Source organism: Leptosomus discolor, chromosome 2, assembly GCF_034619465.1.
Source record: "Leptosomus discolor isolate bLepDis1 chromosome 2, bLepDis1.hap2, whole genome shotgun sequence".
NCBI lineage: Eukaryota > Metazoa > Chordata > Aves > Leptosomiformes > Leptosomidae > Leptosomus > Leptosomus discolor.
Genome location: NC_141392.1, coordinates 661,115 through 679,422, shown reverse-complemented (window position 1 = coordinate 679,422; position 18,308 = coordinate 661,115). Strand labels below are relative to the sequence as shown.

Genomic DNA, 18,308 nt, shown 5'->3' with positions numbered 1-18,308 from the left:
AGCTGACCCAGGCTGGCCAACAGAAGCATTCCATACCATAAACATCACGCTCACTACAAACTGGAAAGTTTGCTGGGGACGGTCTCTTTCCCTCAGCGGTCAGCACCCCCGCCGTCCCGCCCCCGAGGCCTGCTCTCCCACTTGCTGTGGCCGTCGCAGTCGGGCCCCGCAGCGCTTGACATCTGGCATCTGCTGCCGGCATCGCACAGCTCGCGACCACTGAGTATATGGGCTGAGTATAACTTGGTGTACTCGGTAGGAGTGTTAGGGGGGTTTATTATTACTCTATTAAATCCATTTCCATCTCAACCCACGGGTCTCCTTGCCTTGTCCCGATTCCCCTTCTTGGGAGGTGGGTGACAGAACACTCTTTACTAACTGGTAATTCACAAGCACATTTCAACACCATTTCATCATACCTAAAATGAACATTTCCCACTGAAACCTTGCCTTTCCTTTTACTTTGGGAAAACAAATGGTCCCCAAAAGCCAAACTAGTCTGAACTTCTTGCCACCAGCCACATATCTCACCTCTTCTATCAGTATCTGACTGTTCTTGCCCAGTTAAAGGTGACTTATACAGACAGGCAAATTTTTCTATCGAAAACAGCAAAAAGCAATTCCAACAGCTGCGATCCATCTATAACTCAGAAGCAACAGCTTCATCCTTTAGATAACATAGCGTTTTTGCCAGGTCTTTGAATGACTTTTCCATTCTACCTCAACAAAGAAGAATTTATGAGTATCTTTTAGAAAGATTACTTGATTGTTTTACATTATATTTTCATTTGAAATAATGAGTATGGTATATAAGCTACATAGTTCATTTTCCTCACTGTAATATGTGCAAAATAGAACCAACAAATTCACTGCAATAATAAGGAGAGGTGTCAAACTGCAGACTGGCAAGTGAAACACCTTCATACTTTTATTTTTACTGCAAGGCCCCAGAAGACCTTTTGAACTACTTCCATTCCACCATACAAGATTATGTAATGCCCTAGTTAGTACAGATTAAGAAAGCCACGTTCTTGTTTTAGTCCTATGTAGTTTTGTAAATACTTAAGAGATGGATGATTTCTCTTTTACCTCGGAGATAAAATATACTGTGCAATTCAACAAGAAGCTATGACATTGTTTCAAGAAAATCACATCACCACACCCTACAAGAGGCATCCAAAAGAGCTGCAGTAATGTAATGAGACATTTATCAGTTAGTCCAAAATTAGAGCAGGCAAAATAAGGTCCAAAAGCGAACTATTCAGATTTGGAACAACTCCTTCTGCTACTGAAGGATTAAATCCATCTTCACAAACAAAGTAACCGAACAAAAATCCAACCAAAGGCTCAGACAGCATTTAAAAACTTCAGGCTGACAGTTATCTGAAGAAAAAATGCTTATCAATATCTTCATACTAAAGCCTGTCACCTGGTGAGACTCAACATGAATCACAAACCCAGCCTGCTCATTTTGCCATTAGTTCCACGCAGGTATTCGCTTAGTTCATACTGCTGGACGCTACCTTGTACAACTGAAACAGTTTCCACAGCAAAGTACAACATACTGGATAAAAAACACCAAAATGTCTTTGTTTTCAAATAATGAGTAGAAATGTGATTACATCATACAGCTCATTTGTTTTTCCTTTAAAAAAAACCCAATGATTTCATTGTTCCCATATATTTAAAATATTTTGCAGTTTTGATAAGGGGCTTATTTTCATATTTCTTAAACAAAGCAGAAAAAGCTCTGATCAAAGTAAAAGAGACCTGCCCTAGTACATGCCACATTTACCAACTTCAGGCACATACTTGCTCAATTATCTTACAAAATTAACATTTTTCTTCACAGTAAGATTCATGGTCTTGCATAAAGTACTCTTGTATCTTCTGTAGAAGAACTAAAATGTAAACTTTTCAGATAAAAATACTACTTTCCTGTTAGTTTCAACAGTTTAAGATTTAAATTTCAAACTTAAAAAAGGCATTAAAACAATGAAGTCTAAACTCTTACAACAAATGAGTATTTCAACAAGTACCGTCATTTTGGTTTTTAAGGCTCAAGTGAATGTTCTGTTAGCACGGTCTGGCAAATGCACTGCAACTAGCCAGAACTGCCTTTCTTTAGACAAAAGCCAGGTTTAACTTAGGAGACAACGGCACATTACCCGAATCGTTGCGGAGGTATGACGACATGGCTGGGATGAGGCAAGACTGACTGAGGAGCTCTAGGAGAACGGATGGAAGAGCACTGCTGTTCTGTCCCCTCCCCTCATGGCTAGTTTGCGTCTCTCCATTTGACGTACTCCCTGCAGGATTTATGTAACTGGCAAGAACCTGAAATACACAAAAATATTTAATCAAAAGTGATTTATTTTAGGCAAAAGAACTTTGACTTTCCTCCCTTAAGGAGGACGCCATGAGACTTCACTAGCTGTTTTGCTAATTCAGTACTGGTATTTATTTCAGCAGTCCCAAAAATGTCTCAGAAGTTCTATACAGTTGTTAGATCACGATTCAAACTTTAGCTAATGTAAAATTAAATAACTATAAATACATATGATTAACAGATATAATTCTGAATGACTTTGAGATCAGTTAACACGAATTTGGACAAACCTGCTGGAGTTACTCAAAGTAGGAGTCTGCAGCTCACACCACCGAGACATGCAGCTGATCAGCCCCATTCACTTTAGAACACCAAGCAGCTACAAGAGATTTTCTCTTTTTAAACTGCATATGTTTCAAAAACCTTTGTAACTTCCTTTTGGAGGGGACTTCAGGGTTTACAGACGAAACAACAACTTATGGTGAGGATGACAGTTGCTTGGAACAACCACTTGTGAGCACAGCTCTTGCTTCAGTAAACAAAGAGCAGCCTTCCCCCAGTGGCAGTGGGGGAGTCGCATCGTGACTGCACACCTGCTGGTCCCAAGGGTAGTTCTGCCCGAGTTCACAGGCCCCTACTGCGTGTTGTAGACTCGCAACCTAATGCACTTCCATGGGTCTGATTTGTGCAGCTGTCCTCTCAAATTAAGTAACTTCAAGGCTTGAAAGGCTGTATTATTTGAAGTCTCAGGGGCTCTATTCACCTTTTTAGCCTCTTCTCCTTTCTTTCATTCTCCCTCTTTGCCCTAACCCCACTACCCATGGTATTTCACCGCAGCATCTTATCAGCACTCTGTACAACAGAATTTTTCTGAAGAACCTATCTAGAGAAGGGACCAGGGAAAGTCTGCTGTACAACTGACTGACATCTTCAGCAGGATGCTGAAGGCTTTTCTACTTCTTCCTCTAATTGCTGACTGCCCAAAGCAAATGCCTCCTTGCCTCGTGATCTATCACGGTTATAGCTAAACCTCTGCATGGCATAATACGAAATACTGCCTAGAAGCTTTGCCAAGAGTAATTCAGGCGATTTTCCTCTTTCTTGCTTCAGAAAATTGTTTCGGATTTTATTTATTTTGCTTTTGCAAGGGATGTGATACTTGTGCCTTGTAATCCACAGTGACTAAAATAACTGTTGATTAAATCAAAATGACACCTTCCTCAGTCAGGGCATGAGCATTTTCAGAATTTCATCTCCTTTGTGCTCTACCCCAGCAGTAAGGTTAGCTAATGCATTTGAGCTGACAGCTCTGTGAATTAAATTTTTGAGGACTATATAGAATCTAATTTTCTCTACATAAGGTAACGGGGGTTGGTAGCATTTCACAATGGACTGAAAAGCCTAATTATGCAGGATTTTCTTCTCCTTAGCATGAGGCATTTGGAAGGCATCAGAGTTTTACCAAGATCTGGATGTTTACTGGTGATAATTTAATATTGTCATTTAATTGGCATACTCATTATTTTATAGTATGTCTGAGTCAGATTTTATTATATTGGCATAATCCATTCACAGACACCAGTAACAACTATGGGCACTTCCTTAAAGCAGAGCAAAAACACGTGAGAAACGAATAGGCAACATTATTTGGTATACAAAACAAAATGCCCATCCCCCATCTCCTATGAAGACAGGCGGAGAGAGTTGGGGTTGCTCATCCTGGAGAAGAGAAGGCTCCAGGGAGACCTTACAGCAGCTTTCCAGTACTTAAAGGGGCTTATGAGAAAGATGGGGGCAATCTTTTTAGCCGGGCCTGTTGCAATAGGACAAGGACTAATGGTCGCAAACTAAAAGAGGGCAGATTTAGACTACGTATCAGGACGACATTTTTTACAATGAGGGTGGTGAAACACTGAAGAAGGCTGCCCAAAGAGGTGGTAGAAGCCCCAATTCCTGGAAACATTCAAGGTCAGGTTGGACAAGGCTCTGAGCAACCTGATCTGGCTAAAGATGTCCCTGCTCGCTGCAGGGGGGTTGGACCAGATGGCCTCTAAAGGTCCCTTCCAACCCAGACTATTCTGATTCCAACCTCCTCCTTTAGAGCACACTCTTTACTTTTGACTAAATCAGCGATGTTGACAGAGACAGTGACACCTCCAGGGAAATACATTGGAATGCTTCTTGGTTCACTGTCTATCCAGAACTGTCACCCGGGCTTACCCAGGCAAGTCTTTTTTTTATGCAACAGCCTTGTGACGTTTGAAAACAGCCTCACTCAAACTATGACCTATACCATTTTTCATGTAGACAGGCAGTTGTGAATTATTTTTTTCCCCAAATACCACAATTACTCTGCTATATGACTCAAAAAATACAAGCTCCATTTTTACCACCCAGTCCTAATGTCTCAAGTACTTAGCATTAATCAAAACTTCATTATTACACACCTGTAGAAGGCAGGTCACATGCTCTTCTTCTAGCCTTTGCTTAGTCAGAGCTTGTTCAACATCCCATCCTGAAGCTGTGGAGCCTGTTCCAAAGCCTGTACCCTTAGCCCAGTACAACTGCTGTTCTTCTGTTGATGCACTGTTGTGTGTACTTGATATCTGTGGCTAAGTTTAAAAAAAAAAAGTCACAATAATTTCACATTTTTCATCTTATGAACATTGTCTTTAGAAAGCCTTTGTTCTGCAAAGAATGTAATCCCATTTTATTGACGTTATAAAAATATCACCAGGACCCAATGAAATTGAAAGCTTTATATAGGAAAGACTCCGACACATACGCGGAGCTCTAGGACAGGTCAGCGCTGAATTGTTGCAAGGGATTCTTCCATTTGATTAGGAGGATTGTAAACCCATTTTTGTCCTCTTTTAAGATACTATCACTGCTTAAATGATGAAAGGTATTAAAATACTACTTAACCAATATCATGCTAAACATCACAGCTCTGTAATTACTACTGTTTAACACCTAGCCAAGTTTAATAACATAATTAGATTAAGGGAATGGGAGTAGAAATGTTATCAAAAGTACACAACTGAAATGCTGAGACGCTCAAGCACGTGCTGACTTTGAATAGACGCTCCAAAACAGCAAGAGGTGTAAGTTACCTGTATAATTCTGACACAGGATCTCTGGGTCACTGAAACACACGCTATTTCCGCTCCAGATAAGAGGGGGGAAATATCTTGTCCTTAAAGTGTTCTGAACGGAAGCATTTTTCCAAAGGTGCTCATACAGCTTTTTCCAAAGGTCTGCCTCACTGCACTCTACTAACATAACTCCAATATTACATGGCTTAGCCCTTATGAAACTATTTAAGTACTTATGTCAGATCTATAGTGAAAGGGATTCAGAAAAAACTCTGATAAACGTTTTTTAACTAATGCTTTCCTAATTATGACCTGTTTTTCCACAGCGATTAACACTTGCTACTTTCACTGGAGTTACTCAATGACAACTAGCCTTACTGGAAACCAGGTCATGTGAGTAGGTGCCCATCCTTGATTTGTAGTATTTTATAAACGGCTCTGAAAAGTTTCATTTTCTGTTCAGATCTTCTTCAGTGACTTTGTTAAAGATAACAGTTCAAGGAAAAGAAATGATGTATGAACAGACTGCAAGGGTAAGAAAAGCTATCACCTATGAAGTATCATACTGACAGCAGCCTGGAATCAGCACTTAACTTTTTTACGCTGGGAATGCAGCGCATCTCGAAGATTAAAGAGCTGTGTGATTCTTCTCATGTAGACATTACTTATCCCATCACCACTCACAAACATGTTGTGTTTTTACACTCCAGAGGACTGTCATGAGCACTGACTTAAAGCACTTCAGGGAAAGCCTGGCCCCAGAAACATAAGCCTCAGTGCAGCCTGATGGAGCTCTAGTTCCAAGTTACCACCTATCACCTGATAGACATGCATTACAAGGAAGCAAGCTGTTTAAGGGCTTGTGGTAGGACCGAAGCAGAGATAAGAATTAATGGTTGCCCTTTCTCTCCAAAAGCACAAAAATGCTACGGCATTAATGTGTCAGCAGCCTGATACCCCATTAGAAGCACAGTATCGCAGCTTACCCCTAAATTTGACTAGACATTCAAGCGAATTACTCTCAGGCACAGCTTCATCTCTTCCTTGCTCAACCCCTCATCAGTATCAGAGCCACTAAAATGTGGACAGCTCTGTATTTTGCAGCTACTTAGCCATATTTAGCTACGAGGAACTTTTTCATGTAAGCCTTTGCCACAACAACACTAAAGAGGGCAAGTCACTATTTTTTTTAAACACTTTCATAGACAATTGGTATGTTACACAGAAATGGCAACTCTTAATCCTAAAAATATCAGGGGATACATGCTCTGAATAGAAGGTGGTGTAATACGGGAAGTACCTTGAAAAAGTTTAATTTTGGAGATTCGCTCGGGATCTTGAACACTATGGAAAACTTTTGTCTTTAGATCTCATTCCTCCATCAGTAAAAAGGGTATAAAACACTCCCCCACCACATTAATTCATTAATTTTCACAACTCATTTACATTCATGAAGCTTTTAAGAGGAAATAATTTGCAGCCAGTAGAGTTTAGATGATGAATGCTAAATAAGGTAATGAGGTCATGCTATCTAACGGGAATTAAAGAACCACCATCCATGGAGCATTATGCCTCATGCCCTGAAAAAGAAGGTCCCGTGAAAAACTGATGACACCTTAATGCCTCATGACAAGCGTTCTTTATCCGTTAAATTTCATGATAACTGTGTTTATTTGCAAGATGTAAGGACCATTACTTAAACAAGTATTTTACTTTTGTTCTTCATTCAAATGCCAACTCTGCAGAAATTAGACTATAATGAAAGCAATGAAATTAGTTTCCTTTTTTATAGTTAAAACTCTTACTACTTCTCAGGGGCAATTATTCTGCTGCTAAACTTACCTCTGCCTGGTTGGGACTAGAGTTGGGCACTCTTGGTGCATGGTGGCTTAGAGCAGACAGACAAGCGAGGATGAGATGTATAGCCCCGATCTCCAGTGCCATCCGCCTAAGCAGCACTCCATCATCAGTAGTCAACGGTGTGGTGCTGAACAAACTGCGCAGCACATGGAAGGGCAGAGTTGGAAGCACGTTTGCTGAAGGAGACTGCAGGATATGACCTAGATCGAAGAAGAAAAATATCAAGACCACATTTTCTTTCAATCGTTCGATACAGCTGTCAATCTCTGCAATAGTTATAAACAACACATACAGAAATCTACTAAGGACTTAAGCACATCCATACAGTATGCTATCTAATATTAGGTTTCTCTTCACACAACATTTTCAGCAGGAAAAGAGTGTAGAAGAACAAATGTTACTTTACTTCCTTGATGGATTTGGTTAAGAACCAAAGTTATAAAACCTGATTCACCATTTCCAGGGAGAAAACTTAGTTTGTGAGTAATAGTGAGTATGGTTCTGTACTTGACTACACTTCAAGTTGCAGTTCTGAATGAAGAAAAACTAAGGTGGCTTGGACTAATCTGTATTTTTTTAAAAAACATTCCCACTATAGCAAGTTAAAGAATGTACATGGTCAGCCAATAGCTCAGCTGACAAGGAGCTGCAGTTTATCATGATGCAGGATTTTTTTTTCACATTCATGTCCCCAAAGTGGGAGTTAAGTCACTGACACATTCCAAACTGTGATGCTATTCAAGTCGAACACTAACATAATTTTAATTCCATGAGCTGCGTGTTTGAATTTTGTAGTAGAATTATTTTAAATTTTTAACCCTTTTGCATTATGAGCAAAATTTGCTTCTTTTCAAAGCCACATTTCAAATAATAGTGACCTATTAATGCAACATACTCAGGTTTGGTAAACTGTCTCAATTTTTTCTATATTTAACAGTGCATTTCACATTCCTTCCCCAGTACCTATATAAACAGAGATACTTGACAACCGAAAATACTTCAAATACTGAAAATACTTCAAAATAGCCAACTCAGTTCAGAAGTTTGCTTATTTGAAATATATTCATACTATTTTCTCCCTCATTCTTAGTTTATCAGCTATATTGTCATCCAGAGGTCTAAACTGAAATACATTACAAATATGTACATCTATATTTGTATGTATATGTATCTACACACACACACACACACACACATATACACACACGAGTTAATCCATATCTATCTGATAGTCTTTGTAAAGACAAAAACAAGAAGGAAGCAGAAAGTCCTCTGACCAGGATCATCACAAGTAAAACTGAACATCTATGGAAAAAAGCCCATCTGATAGACTTCCAGAACTGCAGGTGTAGCCAAATGACAATGAGACAAAAAAAGAACATGTAAATATTGGCCCATGATTTATCTTTGTAGACAACTGAATCCATGTTTAATCTATACGTCATGGATTTGTAAGTGCAGCTCTTCATATTATGCGAGAAAGTACAGAGATTCTAGGTGTATGAAGAGATGCATTTCCAACAGAAAAGGAAAACATTAAGGCTTCATACAGGGAACTAATGTGGACTACTGTTTACAACTGATCCAACACTTCATAAAGAGTTGATTTTGGGGGTGAAAAAATTGACTGTTTAGCAAAAGCAAAGGCTAAGAGCGAATACAATTCCTGTCAACAAGTGCACTGGAGAAAGAGCTATTTACGATGAGGAACAATGTGGCACAATGATAAATGGGCATGAACTGGATACGAATAAATTGAGGCTGAAAATTAAAGCAGCCCCTACTTAAGAGAAAAGTTATGTTCTGGAATTGTATTCCAACAGCAATAATGGATGCACAAAGACAAAAAAAAAAGAAATCAACCCAAATTTTAAGGGTTTGAGTAGGTCTTTTTATTTAAAAAAAAAAAAAAAAAAAGAAGATATAAAACTTGTTTGCAATAGCAAGGGACTGAAACCACTCAAGGACATAAAAATACGAAGGAGTACATATAGCCCTTCAGTTAATTTCTACTCTAAATAGGTGGGAATAAGCAGCCAGACTGATTTTTATTCTTGGCTACTGTCCCATACCTAAAAACAAGAGAGAGAAGATGATAAACAGAGGGGAAGGTAAATGAGACACTTAGTTTCTCAGTTGGTCTTATGAGCTACATGTTGTCCAGCACTATACAGGATGCTGAACAGAAACTAACTTCAGCTGACTGCTGCACAGAAAAAACAGCATTCTTTTCAGAGTCATAACGAAAGGAAATGTCTTGAAATTACTAAAACATTGTTCACATACACTCTTCCAGTTTTTCAAAACACTAAGATATACAAATATTAGAACTACATGCAGAATTCCAGGTTCATTTGCAAAGACACCGACTACAAATTGTCTCTCGGCTCATCTGTTCACTCATCGAAGAACACCCTGTTTCTCCCTCTGAACTCCCACCATTAAGGTAGAGCTCCTGCTCAGCTAAGATGATCACTACGATCTTTAGCTCTTTCTCTTCTTTTCCTAAACGGTATTATTCAACAGTTTATTCCACATCTGCTGTAGCTATGCCCCTATCCATATTATTCTGCATTTGGCTGCAGAACTACATGACGCCTGCTCAGTTAGTTGAGCATACCCAGCACCCCGACCGTTCTGTCTGAACGCACCGTCATCTTGACAGCGTCACTGTAAGTTTTATCAGCAGTTATTTTACAATTACTCTGACATCTGGAGAACACTTGCATACTGACGGTCGTGACAAAACTTTGCCAGACAGAATTTAATATTGAGAGACAACAGGCTACTAGAGATGCTAGCAACACAGTTGCATAAACCAATACTAACAACCTGCTAAAAGCATTACAGTGCAAATAAATTTAAGTAAAATGATCTAGCTGTGGTCTACAAAGAAACATAATAATTGCAGCACATACTTCCTTCACCATCATCTGTAACTCCCAACACCAATCTCAACAGACACTGAGCATGTTTCCGTTCTTTTAGCAGCACCTCAGCATAGCCCGGGAGACGAAGAAATAAACCAAAGGCAGCCAAAGAATGCGCAGGTATGGGAGACATAGTCTGAACTGTGGACTTGATCGGTGGAGGTTCTGCAGCAATTGTTTCTGGTGCTTCATACACCAGTTCCCCTGATTGTTCAATGGTAACCCATTCAAACTGATCACTGTCCTTCTGCTTTTCCTGCGTGGTCGATGTAACCACCGGAGTGCTCACCTTAACCAACAAAAACAACAAAAAGATTTGGTAGTCATTCAGTTAATCTAGGCAAAAAATTTATTAAAGTTAGAAACTAATGGACACACAATCTTAATATAGGACACCATTAAAAAGTGGCATGAAATACACTACCATTTACAGATAGGGGGACCAGGTGGGACGGCTAAAAAGGGCACACTCGTGCATTTGCAGTACAATTCTAGAAAGTCCCACATACATAAGCAAGCAACTGTATTTTGCCAACCTAAAATCTTCAGCTAAAACATGTTACTTAAAATCTAAAGGCATAGGAGGCATAAATTACACTGAAAAAACCAATAAAGATTAGTTTAAATTAACATTAAACATTAAGTGTGAACTTACTCAATTTTTAATTACATATGGCAAAAGGAGAACAATTACATCAGAATACCTTTAAAAACCAAGAAGAAATTTGGGTATCTTAGCAGTCGTGTAGCAACTCATGTGCTGCTTTCAGGCTTTTGATTGATTTGGCAGTCTTTATTACTATTATGCTCCAACACAACAGTCTGTAGCTCTCTTTTATGAGCTAACACTGCACAGAGGACTATGCAACCAGGCATTATGATGGGAATCAGAGTTTAAGGGGGTAACAGTTGCACAGTTCTCCAGGAAAGAGTCATACCCTCAGTTAAAATGAAGGTATGACACTCAGGTCCCTCTCAATTAAACATGACAGAAGGTTCAGGCTTTTATGCTATTCAGATTAACTGATGCAACCATATATAAAATTTTACTGTTTATCACCAGACTGATCTGAACTGGAAAAGCTTAATCTGAAAAGTCCTTGCAGAATTTATTCAGAATACCAAATTCCTAATTAAAAGTCAAAGCTGTATTTAGCTGCATTTATTCCAATCTTCTACACAGAGAGAATCAGAAATATCAGTGACTTGGAGAAATGTAAAAATAAAATTAAATAACGAAGAGTCTGGAGAATTATTCAGCCTTCACTCTGAATCTTCTACTTGGTATCATTGTACTTAATTTGTTTTTATGGATCACATAATTCTTATTCAGTATTTAAATCCAAACTAAAAAATTGTGAAAAGAAAGTAACTTTCCAGGAGAAAAAGAAGGAAAAAAAGCGATGAAATTTCTCATGGTCATAAGTCGCAGAATTCCATGAATCAGTCATCTTCAATGCAGAGTAGATGTTACCTCTCTTGGATTTTAAAATACAGCAACTGTTTATGTTCCTTAACTTTTAATTTTTGACCCAGTTTGATACTAGATGTCTGTAACATCTTCGCAGAACTATTTACAAAGGATTCATACTAATTTTCTGGTCTCACTACAGTGTTCCTATTCCTGCCAGAGTTTTGCAGCCAGGGTACTGAACAGCACCCTTAATTCATTATTAGCTTGCTTACAAAGGGAATAAATATTCACAGTCTTTCCTGTTAGTAGCAGCAGCCAAAAATTTCAAAAATATAGCCAAATAGAATTTGAGTAATTCATAGGTTATTTTTCTCCTTTTTAATAAAGGCTGTGTACCTAGAACAGCAGCCAAAGGAGTAACTCCACACTAACGCCGCTACTGACACTTCTGAAGCTTCTATCAGTGCCTCCAGACAAATTCTATACATAATTATAATAAGTATACAAATGAATGACATTATTTATTAAATAATTTAAGCGATATTATTTATGACTATAACGATAATTAAGGTTACATAGTTATTAATTATTAACAACCCTAAAATAAATAAAATTATATAATCTTCTTTGAGAACTGAATTTCACTTAACCATAAAAAAAATACCTGAGGGTACATTTACACGAGCAATTAAATAATAAACGAGTTCGGCTTTATAGTACATCAGCAACTGTACGTTATTGCTCCCTCCAAGACACTCCATGGATGAACGGGAGCGAGGCGAGCAGCCCCCCTGAACGCACGCACGCGTCCCACAGGGACACGGCGGCCCAAGCAGCCTGCATCACGCTCAGGGGAGCGGCGTGTCGGGCCGGGCCGGGCCGGCCGTGCAGCTATGCGCTCGCCTGTGTTAATGCACCTTCCCCACATCCCCCAGCGGTCAAACTGAAGCACAGAGAAACAGGAGGAAAATTCTGTCCTTAAGCTAACAAACAAACAAACCACTCTTCGCATGCTTCTCTACACCGACTTTTTCACTCACTTGCTGAATTACATCAGGATAGAGCATAGGGAGCCTCTCTGCAATGAGGGCCAATCCACCCATTCCTGCAAAAACTTGCAGTGGAGACTGAATTGGACAGGTTTCAAGAAGCGATTCATCTAGAACTGTATCCATACACTCATCCCCAGGACTGATGGCTTCATCTTCAGGGCAAGGTCCCAGCAAATCTGCATGCTCTACAAAAACACAGAGGTAAAAAATTAATACATCATCATGAATATTGTATTTATTTCTTCATCCTCACTTAAAAGTGGACTTCAAAAGTATCAGTTCCTTCATAAGCAAAACCTGAGTCAAGAAATGAATGAGTACAAAAATATCAAAAGAAAAGTATCTGCCAGTGATAGCAGATCCATGTCATAACTTGGGATTATTTATACAGGGTTACATGTTAATTATTTATACAGGGTTACATGTTAATTATTAGAATTTTATGTTTTATTAGAATTTGATCTAAGCCTTCAAGATTTTGTTAACTTTCTAAGTACATCATCTTTTAACACTGTCTTTCATCAAGGAGACGAGTAGGTTTGTTAATCTCCAATGAAGACTTTATAGGTGAAGAAAGGAAAGAACACCTCACTTAATTTAAGACTTGCTTTTTCCTCAAAAATGCTGAACAAGAATTTTTTTTAGTTTCCCCTTTCCCATCATTTAACTCACCATCCATAATGTCCTATCACTTATCACTCGCCACACCTATCACTCTCTCATCTTCTCTCTGTGAGGCCTCAAAATGCCCCTCTGACAAAGCTGTGAAATTTAATTCTATTCTTCCTCATAAAAAAGACCAAGATCTCTATTTTTAACTTTCTACTAGCCTCCATCCTCCCAGTTTTTGACTAAGCACCCTAATATCTTGTACAACAGACAAAAAAACAATCATTTTATACACTGGTGCGCACAGGTTGTATATACAGAACCCTAACACAAATTTGTTTTCCCAAAAATCAACCCTCTTTGCTTATTACCACATGCAAACTTCACAGAGAATATTCAATGTATTGCATCTAAAAAAAAAAAAAAATCTGTATTGCAGATTATGTTGTTAAAAGACTCTAATGTAGTGGTCCTGAAAGCCTTCACAGTTTACCCACATCAAAAGGCAGCATAGATCAAGTGGTGTCAGTATCTCCTGGCTGTGAGCAGTCTGACACCCAGCTGAAAATCTGTGATCATACTTAAAATGTTTGTATGCACACCTGCTATCATTTATTACATACTTATAAAACCCACAGAAGCACATTAAAGCAGAATTCACACAGCTACTAAAACAAACCTTTTTTTTTTTTTTAAAGTTTTAACCACAGATACATTGTCTTTCAAAACCTTTTCTTCCCTATTTGAAAGGGAACAGCAAACAGCAGGTCTTTCCCCATCCTAATTCCCAACTTTTAAATGTGCAAGAAGCACCAGGTTACGAGGACATCACAGATACGTTGTGGGAAGAGCACATCACTATGGAGCAGAATGATCCAAGTGCCAGATTTAATAAACTCAAAGCAGGGATATGTAGTAGCATGTACATCCATTCACCCTAATTCAACCTAATGGACTATGAGAAATAGAAAAGGTCACATAAACTTCCAAAGCAGGATAATTCCTTGTAAGAGCGAGCCCAAACATAACACTTTCAGCACATACAGCTTTGACGTCTGCTGTTCGTAAGGACACAGGCAGAAACCACCTCTGTGAAGCTTTCCCTGTCACCGCAGACAGTGAGGATGTCTGCAAACATGCTGGTCTCAGCAAGGGACCACCTTCTGTCAGGCAGGTGGAGGAGGCCACCACGCCAGGCTGAACATCATTTACAATTCAGTTGCTTGCGATGACATGAATTGATCAGACCACGAGAAGGGCTAAATTTCCTTGATAAGGAAAATTTTAAAATAAAGATTTTGCAGGAAGACTTACACCTCTGTTTTACAGTGTAAAAAGCTGTAAGCCCTCCAAAAGAAAGAAATCAAGAAAATAGACACACAGAGATATTCACAATGCACAGAAAGATCACTACGGCCAAACGCTCCTCTGCAAAAGACACTTGAAAAATATGTTATCAGTGAGTAAAAGTATAGGCATCTCTTTTGTTATAAGTGCAAATATAACGCTATTCCCTTAAAATCTTAAATATTGTTGCAAGGAGTTACACTTAATTATGCTTCTCCAGTATTTGCTTTAGTTAATCTTATAACCCAATTGAAACCATTTCACCTTCATGAATGTTTTGCACGTTTTTGGCAAAGTCCTGCACTTCAGCTGTGGAAAACTGCTGATCTCAAAGTCATCGAAGCACACAGAAAAAAATACAAGTAAATGACACTTCCTCAAGCATAGTAATAGTAAATGCAGCACTAGAGACAGAATGTGAAGCTATAAAATCTACCCAGCACAGATGGTTTAAAAAAAAAAGAAAAAAAAAAAAGAGTCTAATTTAAGTAGCAAGTAAGGAAATACTGATATGTAAGAATGATTTCTATAGACAGTAAAAACTAGTCATGAAAAAGCAGCTGCACTAACCCTCAAAACTGATGACTGGCAATTGTGAGACATCTGAATGTAACTAATATTTTGCTGTATAGCACCACAGATCAATGGATTTGTAATGACAAAGTCAAACTTTCAAAAGTATTAGGCTCAAGTTCAAATAAAACCCCTAGTAACGTAATAAAAGTTCAAAGAGGACCTTCATGTTTTCACATGCAACTCTACCTCTGAACTGAGCCTCCTCTAATGATTTCTGAGTTTTATTCAACTAGAGAAGTACTTACTGTAGGTTTAGAATTTAAACAAACAGCAAAACAAAACACAAATATTATTTGAAAGAGAAAAGCCTCTCAATAGTGCGAGATCTGTATTCCAGCCGTTACACGGAATCATGAAATACTTAGCTCAGACCTGATAGCAAGAAAAGTATTTATTTTTTTTGAACACTTCTTTCCATTTCTTATCTTTTCTAGAAAGAGATTGATTTATCAAGTGAACAGCTTTTAAAAGAAGCCCCTGTCTTACAATGGCCACATGATTAACTTTGTCATTTCATGCTTTGTCAGCAGGCTGGTGATCAGCATATCACCTTAGCTTAACTTCACGGTCCCACTCCTCTAACTCCTTCCCTAAACGAACAATATCAAAATATTTCAAAACAGATTCCTGGGATACAACTCCTCCCTCCCCCTTCCCTAGAACTATGAGTAAGTAGACAGCAGGCAATCAGAAAAAACATTAGCAAGAAGCAGACTATATTAGAAAATGTTAAAAATAATGTTTTTGAAAGCTAGAGTTACAAGGCCTGCTTAGAGGGCCTGGAGAAAAATTCCCCTTTTCAAAGAAACATTTAAGTACTCAAGTTGCTGCAGTAAAAAAATTTCACCAGCTTCTGTAACTCCTGTGGTTTCAAACAGCTCCTGCTCAATCTCCCTGGTTATCGGTACAAACACTTACTACAAAGAACTGGTATACACGTCAAAAAATCAAATACATGGTATCTATACAATCACATAACGTTATCATGTACAACACTACAACGAAGAAAGGAAAGTGAAACCACAACAACCATATTGGTGCATCTTACAGAAACAATCTGAAGACAGCTAATGAATTTGTTCTTTCTCACCAAGTTGAGCACTTGTCTTGCAGAGGATGGCTCAGGAACACCATCCAAGGAAATACAGAAAACTGTGGTTTCTTACCAAGGAAACCAAATCCATTTTTGTCCAAACTAAAAGCATTTTTAAAAGGAAGATACAAAAAAAAAGTAAGAATACTCACCTTTTTCTGTGTGAAGACGTTTAAATGAGTCTGTTTTTGATAAGCTTGGATCTGAGATGACTTTGGAACCAAGCTTAACCGTCAAATCTATTGACCGGTATCCTTGAGGGAGTTTACGGTCATACAGTAGAGTCAGAAGCTGGGCAAGTGTCATTTCAGCTGGTAACGGCTGGCCTAAACAACAATGGCATTGAGTCAGAGAGGAAAATTATAACCCGGTTATTTCAAAACACATGTCCAGGTGCTGTTCATTACTTGCACCACGGAGGCCAAGTAGACTAAGTATCACCTGGCTCCAAACCAAGGCCTTAATTTTACCATTTGCTCTCTTAAGAAAAGGGGCCCCATCAGTTTGGAACCAACCAACCAACCAACAAACTATGCCAGCATTCCCTAAGGCAGCTCTGTGCTGACAGCCCAAGCCCTCGGCATATTTAACAAACGGCTAAGGCTGTAATTTGATGTGCGTTTTAACTGGGTACTGCCTGTCCTCTACTCCTAAACCTCACCGCTGCATCACCTGTGAATTGTGGTGGCGTAAAGGTGTGTGATCGTAAGGTAAAACGGCTGAAGTGTGAAAAACAGGAAAACAAAGAAACATGTAACTCTCTTTCTGTCCTATTAGTCCCAAGCATAGCTCACTACTCTTGTGCGGACACAACTCAGCAAGAAAAAAGAAACGGCACTGCCAGGAGTACTTTTCTTAGCAGCAACGCAGACTTGAAATGCCCATGCAGTACAGCCCAAACGGATTACTCAAACCAAGACTTTGGCTGCTCAGTTGTTTATGAAGAGTATGTCGTTCCCTGAAATTACAAGTTACTCTCAAGGCAGAACAACTTCTCCTGATAAAAAGTAGACTTACTCACGAAGTGAAATATTTTAGAGTTGGATCATATAATACACTGAGCATGCCCATTTCATCTTGACTGTACTTAGTCAAGTAACACAAGTTCCAGGAAGGTCTTTAGTAGTAACCTGTTTTTTCAGTGGAAGATGGTATCTTAAGAAATGAAAATTAAAAATGTCTTTCCACTGGCAAGTGAGTAAGTTTTCTGCCCTTTTTTTCATCACTGATTTTGCTTTCCATGGCTTCTTTTTTGGTAACAACTGGCTGTTGTGCAAGATGGGTGATCAAGCAGATCACAAATACAGAATGGTCTACATAACCATTAGTAGACAGTCAACCTTACCAGCTAGATACTAAAAACAGGCACTGAGTTTTGACCTCCTCTCCACTATAGCAGTACTATCTGTACCAATTATAGATATTTTAATCCAAGTATATGATCCCTCTAACAATTGCCAGAGCATAGCCTTAAAGCCAGTAATTCTGTACTGAGTTCCAAATTTAGTTTTGAATTGGGCGATAATTACTTTGATCAGAAGTTTACCTCTTAATTCTGTTAGCTGGTTCCTTCTTTCTATACAATAAACCAGATAAGAAGCTCTTCTGCCTAATATTAACATTTCACCCATGTTCCTGTCTTTTATCCCTGATCTAAGGATAAGAATTCAAGTCACACCAATCTTTCTCTATAGGACAGAGATCGCTTTCTGTGCCTCAACTACAACATCACCACCAGCTTTGTCCAGATAGCTGGTAAAACGCAAGCACATTATCAACTACACATAAAACCTGACTAAGGGCTTAAGACATCCTGGTTTTGAAAACACAAGTATCACGGAATTCAAGAATATTCCTGAACTGGCAAATCAACCTTCCAGAGAGCAATGCAAGTTGACTGCCCACTCAGAACATAAAGTAACAGGGCACAAATACCAGTTCAGTTCTGCTTTGCAGGTGAAAGAAAATGTTAGTCACCTTCCAAACCCACCCCTCTTATTTCT

General features: G+C 38.8%; 1 protein-coding gene across 1 annotated transcript in view; it reads right to left on the bottom strand.

Moving 5' to 3' along the window:
• Nucleotides 1-18,308, bottom strand: part of BIRC6 (baculoviral IAP repeat containing 6) — a 188,164-nt gene that overhangs the window by 50,059 nt on the left and 119,797 nt on the right. Inside the window, exons 60-65 of the mRNA XM_086461818.1 lie at nucleotides 16,458-16,631; nucleotides 12,669-12,865; nucleotides 10,203-10,503; nucleotides 7,267-7,484; nucleotides 4,777-4,941; nucleotides 2,169-2,337 (exon numbers count right to left, since the gene is read on the bottom strand). Coding sequence (XP_086317944.1) covers nucleotides 2,169-2,337; nucleotides 4,777-4,941; nucleotides 7,267-7,484; nucleotides 10,203-10,503; nucleotides 12,669-12,865; nucleotides 16,458-16,631 — 1,224 coding nt within the window. The remainder of the gene's footprint in view (nucleotides 1-2,168; nucleotides 2,338-4,776; nucleotides 4,942-7,266; nucleotides 7,485-10,202; nucleotides 10,504-12,668; nucleotides 12,866-16,457; nucleotides 16,632-18,308) is intronic.